We start from the raw sequence: 14,563 nt of genomic DNA on the forward strand, positions 1-14,563 counted from the left end.
ATTTTATGTAATAATAAGAATATCTTACAATATACTATTAGAGTAATTGTCGTTGTGTATGGTGTTTCCAAAAAGATGCTACTGACTCTACACTCAAGTTCCACATTGTGATCACCATACCCGACATTGTAAACCAATTCATTCTGAGCATTGTTGGCTACAGTCGTGTACGATGAATCAAATATCTCGCCATTCTTATACCAGAATACCTACAAATTAAAAATCAAATACTGTGATTATTGTTCGTATTGGTAAATTTTAAATTTGTATTTGGCATACACAAGTCACGGAGCTATTAAATTTGTCATAAGCTATGAATCTTATAGCTTCAAGAATACACAAGTAATCTAAAATATAATGCCATAAAATATATCGCGCCACCATGTAATTTGACCCATCATTCAAACTGTTGCTTGTCAGTGGTCAGCTCATGTGCATTATGACTATGTCATGTATTGCATCTGCTTGGGATCCAAGCTTTAGAGGTTGCTCAGAAGAGCTTGGAAAACTGGCAGCTATCCGCAAGTCATTAAATCATCATGCATCATAAATACTACTTACATCAGGTTGTGGATTTCCACCATAGGATGAGCAGGTAAATGTTGCCGATTGACCACTTTTTAAGGGAGTCGATGGATCATAACCTGTAACAAACGGTGGTTGTGGTGCATCTGCAATAGAAAAAGATAGTAGATTCCTTTAAATAATTGTAAATAAAATGTGTAAAGCAGTTACGGCAGTGGCACCGCAATTTAAGACATTAAAATCGTCACTGGTTCAAGCCTCTCGTAGACTATTTTTCTGGTGGTAGCACAAGTCTTTCTCGGTTCATGGTAAGCGCTGCACTGAGGGCCTAATCCAAATTTACTCATATGAGGATAAGATGTTAACAAAAAATGAACGTGTACACATTATTTCAACCCTTATAATGTCATTAAACTGAAAGCTTAAATATAAAAAAACCATGTAGTGTGAGACAAAAGACTTACATTGTACATCCAGTATAACTGTAGTAAATGTTGTGTACCCTTGTAAAGCAGGATGTTCAACTATGCATTTAAACACGACGCCATTTTGCGCTTTTGTTGGTTGTATCGTAATGGTACTTGCAACATTTTTTTTCTTGTTGTTTGGATCACCAGCATTGCTAATAACGATGATGGGTTGAGCAACAGTTGGGTCACCATCCTCTAACCATGTGATGGTCGCTTCCGGTTGTGCATTGTTTGCCTCGCATGTTAAACTGACTGAGCCTGGTGGCCGCACTGTGACTTTGCTACCATTTGAATAGGAAGTAATGACTGGATCATCAGGTGCAACTAAAAGATAGTAGTCAACTTTAATTAGTAATTAAATCGTGCCAAACAAACTTTAAAAAAATAATTTGTATATCGACTGCATTTCTGCTAAATTTGTGCACCTAAACAAACCATTAAAATATTGCTATTGTCTTAAAAAAACATTAACATTACCCAAAATGCAATGCCAGAAGTCAAGAAGCTACAGTTGATTCAGGGTTATTTTGCATTGCTTGCACAGTAGGCCTAATAACCAATTAATTGTTGGGTGTGTAAACCGTTATTTTCAGGTTGCAATTTCACCAATTATTTTATAATTTGTCAAGAAATTGGCGATACTTTTTATCTTTTTGCAGCAGAACATTTTTTTAAATAATACTACATTTATTCACATACTGTACTGTACCTTGGACAGTGAGGTGTGCACTATCGGATATTAGCTGTGGATTGTCTGCTACTGGCGATACCTGGCATGTGTAATCATCATCATCTTCAATTTGAGCATTCGTTATTTCAAGATTTCCACCAGAAGTTTCCGCTGAAAAAAAATCACATTTATATAAAACCAAGTGTAATACCTAAATCTTTTCATTTTTTAACATCACAGTTAATTCATACCAGAAAGCTTATAGACTTTCCACAATGATACGGTAATCTTTCACACATAATCTCTAGGAATTTGGCGTCACGCACTAGTTCATTCTCATTTCATGGGTTCATTGATTTTACTACCAGGTTGCCTCTCTGTGGAACGTCTTGTCCCTGACACAATCTTTTGGCTGGTTTTGTTTGATATCTTGGAAATCTTATTTTTGGATATTGATTTATTTCATGATAGTTTAAATGTATTTAAGGGTAAAATTGTTAAATCTATATAATGTTCCAATCTTTTTTTATTGTTGCTTATTGGAATTTATTATTATAGTTTATTAGTAGCGGTTTCATCTCTGTTGGTTGTGAACTAAATAAAATAAAAATAAATAAATTGTGTGTAGATACTACAGCTCATACTTAGCTGTACTTAATATTGATGATTTTGTAATGTTAATATTTAGAACATCCCTGATGGCAGAATAAAATGAATTTTCCAATACTTTAGCGTTTGCTACACATGCTTTAATTTAAATGCTAAACCTAAAGCAATTTTATTTTATTGATCAATTTTTATATTCTATCAATATCATTAGTAATAGTCTTCGCTTTCTGGCACGGCTTAACTAATATAAACTTGAGGTCAAAGTTACATATTTATTACAGTGCAGAAAGGATTTTGTTTTATAAAATGTTGATTTCATATTTACTGTAACTGTGTTAAAACATTTTCGGATAGATAAAAAGAGGTCCAACAATCCATATATTGCTGAGTTAATTTTACATACATTTTCAACCTTAGATTCTTAAATGTCATTCCATCACTCACTTTGAAGGCTCAACCCTATTAAATATTTATAAAACCGTAGTAACTAGTTAACTAGCATCCAGAGAAGATTCATTACCTGTGATTCGATAGCGTGGATATGTTGTCAGGTCTCTATTGGCTGTTGAACCAAGGATCTCTCCTCCTTTCAGCCAATAAATATCACCTTGTAAATTATTGATGAGGCATATTAAAGTCGCTGTAGCGCCCTCTATTACCGTTGTGTCTTGAGGTTCTGTGTTGAAAGACTGCTCCGCTGAGACTGAAATCAAAGAAGTGCAAAAGTATGTATTGATTGGAGTCCTCAGGATGTGGAAAACTCAAATTAGTAAAAAAAAAATATTTCCATACATTAACAAACAAAATCAATATTTTTAAATAATGCATTAGAATGCAAAATAGTCTGTTCGGTGTGTTTTGCTGTGCTCATTTGTGGTGTAATAATACAGTATTATTTTTTTATGTATTTCACATGCGTTACTAAAAAATCATCTTTTCAGTTGATATTAGTAAATGTTCTTTAATGATGAAAATGCATATTTCTTATGTAAGGGAAAATCGAGAAAATCATGAAAATTCCCTGTATCTATATATCTCTATTGGAAGGAGGAGAGATATCCTATCACTGGTCATTCAATATTAGATTTACACCGAAATTGTGTTCTTTTATTTGTTTTTGGCAAATATAGGCACAAGCAACAATTCAGATAACCTATCATGTCATTGGTCAAATTACTGTGCAAGGACTTAAAAGTCCTTGTGTTGTGTCCGAGTGGGAACCAAGATTAAATTTATCATTTTATGTAAAGATGACTTGAATTTATTACACTACATAATTGTACAATGTGAACAGAACACTCTTTCCAATCTATTTTGATACTGACCTATACGGGTTTGTTACAATGCTACAGTTAACATAAATGTTTATGTAAAGCCGGCATAGAATAGAGAATTACATCAATACATTCAAGCTATCCAATAAATTGGACCGTCAATCAAATCGCTAATGTAAACATTGCGCTCTTTACAGCCTATTATTCTCTACCTTCTGTTGTTGTTTGAACAATTAGATATTTAACATCAGAAGATTAATTTTTAATATCTAAAGTTAAATGGAATTTGTAAAACGAATAGAAATTGAATCTGCCAAAGTATATTTAAAAATAACATTGATGAAAATAACAATAAAAAACATTTGTTTAATGAAATATGGTAGTGATATGACATCATCATGTCCATATATGGGCACATCACATTTTTTTTTGTCACATAAAGTTTGATAGTGTAATATATATAGACAGAGCTACAGAATCAACATGGTTTATATCTGTATAAACATAATGATGGATTCTAGCAGTGGACTATAGAATCAAAATATCTTTGAGAAAAAAAAACATGCTTTTGGTAAACAAAGCAATTAGATGAAAAATAAATCAAAATAATGTATTAATACAAAAAAAACAAAAATAGGTGTGCATTAGAAGCCAAGAAGCTAAGTGAGATTTTCTCATAAATCAAAATGTAAATGTATATCTTCAAAGCAATTTTATACAAATCAAGTGAAATTTTTATTGATTTACTAAGACATATCTGAACCAAATGATTTCCTAACAACAATCAAATAATATTGTTATTTTTTGCTACAATATAAATGGTTTTCGTATTATTTGGAATTTTCAGTAAAATTGTCAAAACAAATTATGTTGACAATAGTATTTTGATATTCAGAATATAATGAAAATTATTGATCTGACATGTTAAAAACAGTAGTCATCTATGATTATTTAACGCAGAGAATATTTTTGGGGAAGATTGGAATAATGTATGCAGTACTGTATAGTTTTTCACATGATTGGAAAGTAGAATTTCCCTTCCAGTTTAACAACATAGGAAATAGAAATATAATGAAAATATAATGAGTTTTCATTATATTGCAGATGGAAATTACATTTCAAGTGACTCACATAAGATGTCGTGTGTTAGTTAAATTATTAAATTTTCCAGTTAAATCTACCCTGCTATGTCAAAACAATTACCATAAAGAAATTCATTTTTGCACACCCTTAATTTTTCTGAATTTTGTAGTGAGTACTCAAATTTGCAAAATTATAGAGTACAAAATAAAAGAATTTTGTTACAAATGAAATTTTTGATAGAGTACTTGGACAAAATTTACAAAATTCAAACATTTATATTTGCGAAAATGGTGTTAAATGTTAGATTTAAAACAATTTACTTTTGTAGTTCTATTTTTGAAATGCTTATTAAATCTAATGCATTTACAGTATCATCTTTCCCGAATTGTAGGGTTCAAATAATCAGATTAAGAAAGCATTAGATAGACTCAATCAGTGCGCAACAGGCGAGAGGTGACTTTACATGCATACTTTTCTAGACACTTCAACAAACAACAAAACCAGGCCTATATTGACTAATACCTTTTTATATTTATAGTTAACGGAGTAGTTTCCCATAATACCGACCAACTTGTAGGTACTGTACTGTACCAATACAATATTTGGGAAGTTGACTAAGTTGATTGCTAATACACTCCTGCCATAGTAATATTCTATCAACTTTTACCGAGATTGTGAAAGCATTGTTATATTGTTATGTACTGGTTATATAATAGAAAATATTGAAATTACTGTACCATCTTTTAGCTCAGAGGGCCTAATGAATTTTTGCTTTTCCAAAAATAATTTGTTTTTTTATCAAATACACAGAAGAAATTCAACAAGTTTCAAGACCGAGAATTCCTCAATCAAGAAATGGACTGATATATTAACAAAGATAAAGTAGAGGTGTCAACAACCAGCAGGTGACAACAACAAGTATGTCTTATTGTTCAATAAGTCATGATATGAAATTGTGATAACATATTTTGCACTGTTGGGTTATTAAGGTTATGAAGGAAGTATAGCAGTGTCTTTATATCCTAGAATGTTTTATCAGGTAGAAATGACCCCACGATCAGGCATTATTGACCCCATGATCAGGCAGAAATGACCCCATGATCAGGCAGAAATGACCCCATGATCAGGCAGAAATGACCCCATGATCAGATAATAACAACTCCAAGATAATATTTCACAAAATATGTCACATAAACAGATAATTATGTAAGATATTGTATATCTTTTAATAAAGCAATTGTAAGATTAGACATTTAACTGTAATATGGCAATACAAAAATTAATGACTGCAGTGTGAACAGGTATATATCATTCCGCATTCCCCTAAATATTGTCTTGTTAATTATTTTGTCTGAGATGGTTTATATAGTATACTAATAAACTATACTGATTCATTGATTGTATGCTAGATAGAGTACGAATTGGTAATCTTCAGGAATTTGGGTTGAGAGTTTCTAAGCGTTTTTATCTCTCATTTCACCTCCTGGAATTAAATCATGTGTTGTGATTGGTTATTGAATCTTTAGAACGTGTTATCATTGATAAATGAGAGTTAAGGATAATCATTGGCAAAGTTTTCATCATTTATTCATTATGAAAGAAGACAGAATGTTACTTGACCTGAGCCTTACTAGGGAATATGATGCTTGATAGAGCTTTGGAGATGATGGCATTCAGATGGTGTATCTCTCCAAGGCCTTGAGTTCTAGGCCTAGATGAGAGGCTGATTTTACACTTGAGTTGCTACTGATCATCAACCATTAGTGATGCCTTTTGAGCATACGCCTCCTGCTGAGGTTTACCACAAACTCCACCTCCTTAATTTTAATTGTTTATTGTATCACATGTAATCTGAAGTACATGTCAAAACAATACAATTGTTTATTCAAGTTCTTAAATGACATCATGGGAGAGTTGTACTGTGTGTGATCAAAATATGTAAAATAGGTTTCATTTTACTTGGACGGTACCTACTGTACTGACCTGCACTGGTACAGATCCCTACATTGCTTCGATGAGTTATCCACTTTTCATTAACTTTTGTTATGTGAAAAACACTAGTTATTAGAAAAACTGTTTTACGAATTTGGTGCGCACTCCCACTCCCTCCCCCACCCAACCTCTAATGAAAACAGTGGCAGTGTAATAACTTTGAAATGTATATTTAAGGCTGACGATATCATTATTGCTGTTATAGTTAATATAGAGTTCAAACTTTGGTTTAAATTTTGATTTCTTTTATTATAGAATCATCAATTACTTTCAACAATATGTTTTAATTGAGATCAAAGCTTCATAAGTCCTGTGTATTGTTGATACACGGCAATTCAAAGGCAGCTCGATTCAAACCACCTTAGGGCAAACTTGGTTCTATTATTCTCTTTAAAAATAAATCTTAATAAAAGGCCATTCTTACATAAAAAAGCCCAGACAACAAAGTTTTATCAACAATTATTTGATATGTGATCTTTATCACCACCCAAACTATTCATCAGATGGTAAATACAGATTGGAAAGAAAGACAAGAAAAAAAAATCACAGTGAAACGGTGTCTAGTATGTGAAGTCAGATTATCAAAACTAATAAGCGTAAACTAAAAAGAGAAAACAAATGTCGGTAAATCATGCCGCGTAAAGGCGTACTTACGTACCACCTGTGGGCATGCCTTTATCAGAGCAAAGATTTTCTACTTTACTGGTCTTTTATTAAATTTTAACAACTTGGACTTAACTCAATGAAAACTTAATGATAAGGACACCTGATATGGTAAATTTCTGGTTGGAATTCAAAATTGGTGTATTTTGGTCTTTAGAACTTAAACAATTGTAAAGAAGGTTTATTGATTTTAATCAACATAAGTCTCCAAAGTTATAATAACTTCATTTTTAGGGGAATTCTTATCTCACTCACACATTTTTTCAATTAGTACACGACAAAGAGTAGCAATAATACATAAATATAACTGTAAGTAGATCCGTTACTGTGAAGAATTTTAATAAAAAACGGAAATTAAATATTAAATATTTTTGTTACTGGTACTGGAACATTTCTTTATTAGAAATTGACATTTCTAAATCAATTTACAATTTAGATTTTTTCCAACAACTATTTTTAATCTCGTCACGCTGCCTTATTTCTGGTATTTTTCACTGAATTTTGATTATTAAATCATGGTAAATGGTAAATAAAATGTTTTCTACTATTAAACGTTAAATTGAAATTTAACTTAATGTCAATACAGATTTTCTTATTGGTGTTTTAAGTGTCATCTGCTCGTAAAATATTTAAAAATCAATTTGCTTTTCCTAAATGATATTTTTATTAACACAGATTGTAGTTTTTTCCTATAATAATAAAAATATATTCCATGAAATATTGTAAATTACAGTTCTATTCAAGGTTTCAAACATTATCTTAAATGCATTCATTTAGATTTGATACAAAATTATACAGATTTAATATGACAGTTGGCATAGCAAATTGCTATTCTGATCCATGGCTCCAAGTGCTTTTTGAAGGGTAGGTATTGGACATTGATGAATTGGACATTGATTTGTAGTGTCTTATTACAATGTGTTGTAGTTTAACTTGTATGACAAGTAATGACATGGAATAAAGAAATAAACATGTTAATTCCCCTCGAATTTAACTTCCTACAGGGAAATGTTCTTATTAATCAGTGAAATATAATTTGTTATCGCATTTTATAACAAGAAATAAATTGACTTTGAATATGATAAACAACAATACAATACACAATCTAATACTGCATTAAAAAAAACCCATTTAAAGGAAAAATGTTGTAATGGTTTATACTGATACTGCATTCTATTCTAACAGTGAAAAAACCCATTTAATTTAATGAAATACTGTAGTAGTACCAGGAAAAATGTAATAATAGCGAGTTATGTTTAACCACAGAGACCATGGTTTAACTGAGGAAACAATATTAAAAACTAATACATACTAATACAGTACACTGTACTATTATCCAAACTCAATTTAGAAGGGGTTCAGTATGTTTATATATTCCTGTGAATTAGGTTACAAATGTTGTACTCTTTATTCCATCCCATTTTAATGTACTATTCGAAATAATTTGTTTTATACTGTACATAGGCCTATGTATAAGACATTTTGAGTGATTGACAATGCACATGCATACAACTGAATTTGATATAGAAAGTACTAAAGAATAAAAAAAACAATATGGGACTTTTTTCTCCAAAATACCAATGCTTTTCCCCTATGAATTCTCATGATAAAAAGTAGGACTGTAGTGCACTATTAATTTAACTCAACACTGGTATTGCTAACAACTTCTGTTCTATTGGCCAATAAAAAAGTACTTGATTATCCTATGGGATATTAGTGGCCAGTAGGTCACAAATTAAAAGATCGTAAACATCATTACTATACCACAGGCTGTTAAATCAATGACAGGAACATAGTAATTGAACCATATATAAAAGAGCTAACAAGGTAGTTGTAGTTCATAGGTGATATCCTTTTCCAAAGCAAGAAATTATTTTAAAGGCTATTGCTAGATCATAAAAACATAGCTGGATTTATTCTAGTCCATTTGACATTAATGTCTTGTGAAAAAATGTCTACAAGCTATCCAACATTTAGTTTAAAATTGTGATATGAAAAATTCCTGATGACTTACAACAGTAAGACATATCATTGTTCCAACAATATATTAATCCAAAGGCAAAACAATGAAAGCAAAACGGGTATTTTTTCTGTGTGGGTATCAGTGGCTAGATCTCAATGATAAAATAATAAATGATATTTTGTAGCCCTACAATAGATAATTAATTTTTGCTTAATTTTGTTTAATCTTACCTGATGAAACAATAAATAATATACAGAAAACTTGACGATACATTGCTGTTGATTGGTGTTGAACTATTGAAATAATCCCAGAAAGACAAACATTTACTGGCTGTAAAAAAATGAATTTTATAGTCCTTAATTTTCACATAAACATGCATTTTCTGAATATATTCATTTATGATGTACGGTGCCTGTTGATTTCGTTGATTACTTTTATGGTCTTTTAATATAAAAATCCACCAGCACACTACAAAATTTAAGTAAATATAATTATCGTTTTCAATTTTTCAGATTATTCGTTAGAGAGTTATCTTCCGAAAATAATCATATACTGTATTATCATCATTTGTTGTTACAGTAACAAAAAACTCAAAATAGAGAAACTATAAATAAATAAATATAAGATAAGAATCAATTTCCACTTTTTTAAATTCCAAAACTTCAAAATAATAATATACAATGCTTTTTACTACTGTATGTATATTTTTTAATTTGCTTAAGTTAATAAAAACTGCTAAGCTTACCTATAACTTGTGTTTATTATTCCCAGGTACTCTGACCCATGTGCGTCTCTTTCGTAGCAAGTCCTGTGAGTGACTGAATTAGACTCTTCTTACCAGCTGCTGTGAACTCACTCGACTTAACCTCCCAAACTCTGCAAGAGAACCAACACAATGCATTAAATATGTCCAGATTAATTTTTGATCGGATTTAAAACATTTCAGATTAAACTGACTGGAAACATGTCAAGGTAAACAGAATTTTTTTTTATGAATACAGCAATTCATATAGACATTCATTGTTCATAAAGATTAAAATACACATCATGAATTTACCATTGTAGTCTAAAATATAATCATTTTGACCAATAATAGTTGCCCTTATTAATTACCAATGTTGTTTAAACCATGTTTCAACTGATTATACAGTAGTGTATGATTAACAATGGAGAGTTTAAACCCAGAGTTCTCTTTAACGTCATTGAATAAAGATTTCAATCTATTTTCTAAATCTCCTGAAATATTTTAGCACAGTAAACCATTTTATAACTTTGCCTTCATATGAAATATTGGAATTCATTGTATTCAATCGACTACAAAAGAAATGTGTTTCAAGTTTTGTATACATTTATTGTTTTTATAAACAAATCCTTATTTTTAAAATCCAAGATCATAACAGAATAATAAAAGGTATGATTCATCAAAGCCTATTTTTATACTTTTGTTTATGGTATTAAACATTGTTTACAATGTTACAAACTTACAAATATGATAATAATATTTTATGATACAATTATTCTGTTTTAATGTCTATCAATACAGTACAACCAACCTATTATATATATATATATTGCTCTCTCATTTCAAAGTAAAGTGTCTATTAAAAGGTTTCTAGTGTATCATTAATCTATCATTCTTGATGATGATGAAATAAAGATTGAAACGTTGAATCATGGCTTCCCTCTCATTATTTGGAGTCAGTTTTATACTAAATGTTATTTAAACACAATCACTGCATCTATTGGTTATTAATCTAGAAATTATTTCCTTTTTTCAGTCCAGAATGATTTTTTTTGTATGAATGAGGGCTTTAGATATTTTTTTTATCTTATCTTATCTCGTCATCTTATTTTGTTTTTTGGAACATAAATATTGACGTTTATTTAAATTGTTCACTTCTTATACAGACTATGACAATTTCTGATTTTTAATTAATTAATTTTTTTTTGGTAAGTAACTTTTGTCAAACACTACCAGTCTACTTTCAGAATGTAAAAAATATAAGAAAAGTTTGAGAAAACCCTTGTTTTCGGACAGTAAGTCAAATTTGTTCACAGTGTAAACTGAGTTATTAAAACAAAATGGAAATTGTAATGAAAATATACTTAGTAGTAGGCTAACAAGTAATTAATAAGAATGTACCAGTAAAAGTTGTTTTTGTTTGCAAAATAGCATAAAATACATACAGTTATACAGAATAATCTAGGTTGCTCGATATGTTTTTTCTCTTCTAATTATTCATTTTTATGACTTTGGCTAGACATAATAAATAATAAAATAGTGTAGGTTTCTTGTTCCTTTTTTCCCAGATAGATTTTACAAATAAAATTCAGTATTATATCTTAATTAAGATAATAACTATTATAATACTATTATAATAATAATAATATAATAAAGATAACCATACATGCTAACTGCAATTACTTTGAGTTTCATCTTTCATATATTTGATCGTTTAAAGATGCATTGTCCCCATAAAAAACTAATTCTTAAACATTTTGTTGTTGAATATGCCATTTTCATATCACATAATAGTTATCCACTTTTACCAAAAATTGGATCGAAAACATTTCTTATTTACCTGACAAAACTGTAATTTAAAGCAAAAAAATAGTCATATTGGCTGTCAACAGCCAATGGATTTTTGGTTGAACTTAACCATTTATTTATTTTTTTCCTACGGATGTGAATAACTTGATTAAAACTACAAAATAACTTATTAATAATAATTCAACATTTATTAGTTTCTTCAAAGTCTGATTTAATCATGTTTGTGGGGGACAATACATCTTTTAAATAAATTAAAAACATAGAACAGGTTTCGAAAACAAAAGTGACCAAAATTGCCAATTTAGTTTACAATATTAGATTAGTTGCTCCTTAGCACTCAACACTGGGTAGTTGCATTGAGGATTCTCATGCTATGGGACTCCTTAAAAGCTCCTTGGTTTAGCAAGTACTGTAAGCACTCATAGCTGTTACACCAATGATTAGACCAACAAAACTATTAGCAAGAGAATGGAAAGAACACGTCTTGACTACAAGATTTTAATACATACTTACAATGAAAAATAATGGACAAACTGAAGCATAAATCATTTAGTATTGTATACAACCAGGAGATATATCTCCCTGAAACAACTGTAATAAACCATGGAGGATTCCTCCATGAATAAACAAACTAACTATTGTTGATACCACTGTACCATCTGCATATCTATATAAATCTAAATGTTTACAATCCAAGTGCATAGCATGATTTTAAAAGGTTCTTTGTAATTTAGACAAGTTTACCAATGGAAGCTTTTTGGTATATTCCAATACTATCGATGATAACTAGATACTACATTTTTCATACTAGAACAATAGGATAACCATTTATGTTGCCGTTGATGAAAATAATATTTTTTCACAAGTCCAATCAAATGATGATTAATAAGAGTAATAATATCATGATGATACAACGATGTTATTGTTCTTATTGACAATGACGTCATTTGATTTGATTAAAAAAAATATATATTATTTTATCAAACACAGCATATATGAATGATTATCCTATAGTTCTAGGATTAAAACTGTTCTAATTTCTTTTGTTTGAATGTAAGAAAAATGTAAGTAAGTTTTTGTTTATCTATTTATTTATTTAAAGCCCTTCATTTAAACAAAATTTTGAAATCCCCGGATGTGAAGCTAAAAATGTTTAATTTTGCCTAACACAACAAAACTACAGGGACCATGAAGAAACAACACTTGGTTTGCTGAAAATAAGTGGTACTTACAATACACATAAGATCCAAGTTTGAAGCTTAAAAAAGAAACATAGAATATACAGTACAGTACTCTCCGATGTAATGCTACCTAAACGGTTGCTAAATGAATAATAAATGCAAGTGTAATGAAGAGAGAACCTCATGCGTTGAAGACTGATTCTGATGTTACATCATTGGCTACCATGGGCTTCGTTAATTTGATACACCTTTAACAATGAAACACACAACAGGTAAAACTAAGCGCACATGCTTAATCAACACTAGTATTCATGGAAGCCAGATCTAACTTGTTGGAGCGAATAAAATTAGTAATCAAATTTCCTAATTTAGAAATGGGCAATTTAAGAATACTCCTATTACATACATTATCCATGATATCGGAAACTTATTAAACATGTAAATATTAGATTTCAAGTTGTTTAGACTCTAATGTTAAAATCTGACAATTTTGAGTGTAGGCCTACTTTTAATTGAATTTGGAAATTCAGGATCGCTTTAATAAATGCAAACATTTGATAAAACTAGTACAATATGACTTAAAAGTTTAACCTTCTGTAATAGAATAATTTATAGAATTTTTCACAAAAATACTGGAAATAGGAAAAAATAAATATTTTTACATCACAACATAATTTAATTGCTTTATAGACTTTATAGACCTTATAGAATTGGGGTTTTTTTTAAAATAATTTTCTTTCTATAAATGAAAACAAAAATACCCTGTGCTCAGGGAACAAAGGACCTTTTTTACAAAATATATTCTTGTTTTTAATTGACATATTAGGCCTATTATTATTTTACTGAATGATAAGGGATAATTTTGATGAAGATATAGAATAAAAAGCATGTATATGTATTTTCAGTTTAAATTATAAGTATGTTGGTTGCTTTCTTAGCTTTCCTATGTAAACATGCTTAATGAATCTCATACTGTATGTATGTTTAATTACAAGGGTTTTCATTGGACCAATCCAGCAAACTTTGTGATGTACTTTCCCTAGAGAGTTTAACTCATAAAGAGACTAAACTCATCATTATTTACATTTTAATCACTCAAAGTCTCTGTAGTAATGAATAAATTAAATTTACACTTCTACACCTCATTAAAGATTAGTTGCTTTAATAATTAGTGTTTTTTCAAGGAATAATTAATAATTTTGATAAACTACTGTAATAAGCATGTAACTTAACATTATACATAATTAATAAATTTACGCTGAAACGCAAATTGCATGCAATTGACGATGAGCGATTGGAGGTTAATGGCTGAAAATCAACACTTATTCGACAGCGACAAGACAACTTTATTATTAATAATGATTTGCTTTTTTATGATTATGAGTCCCTTGATGAATAATCATAACATTGGATATTAGTATCATATCACACAGTAATCTGAAATCAATTTGGTTTTAATATTTAAAATAGAGAATTTTTAATGGTGCTGAAAGTTGTGATGATGAAGCATGGGTTGAATCCAAATTATCTACTTTTAGTTCTGGTGTTTTTAGCATTGCACTAAAATTGAATAAAGTTAAAA

General features: G+C 29.8%; 1 protein-coding gene across 1 annotated transcript in view; it reads right to left on the reverse strand.

Moving 5' to 3' along the window:
- The window catches only part of LOC144850076 (nephrin-like), a 48,142-nt gene that overhangs the window by 11,030 nt on the left and 22,549 nt on the right, over positions 1–14,563 (reverse strand). The window contains exons 2-8 of the mRNA XM_078707265.1: positions 9,995–10,125; positions 9,480–9,579; positions 2,795–2,977; positions 1,705–1,836; positions 990–1,319; positions 562–671; positions 29–209 (exon numbers count right to left, since the gene is read on the reverse strand). Of these exons, the coding sequence (XP_078563391.1) occupies positions 29–209; positions 562–671; positions 990–1,319; positions 1,705–1,836; positions 2,795–2,977; positions 9,480–9,522 (979 nt within the window). The 5' untranslated portion in view covers positions 9,523–9,579; positions 9,995–10,125. The remainder of the gene's footprint in view (positions 1–28; positions 210–561; positions 672–989; positions 1,320–1,704; positions 1,837–2,794; positions 2,978–9,479; positions 9,580–9,994; positions 10,126–14,563) is intronic.

Source organism: Antedon bifida, chromosome 8 (genome assembly GCF_963402885.1).
Source record: "Antedon bifida chromosome 8, ecAntBifi1.1, whole genome shotgun sequence".
Classification (NCBI taxonomy): Eukaryota; Metazoa; Echinodermata; class Crinoidea; order Comatulida; family Antedonidae; genus Antedon; species Antedon bifida.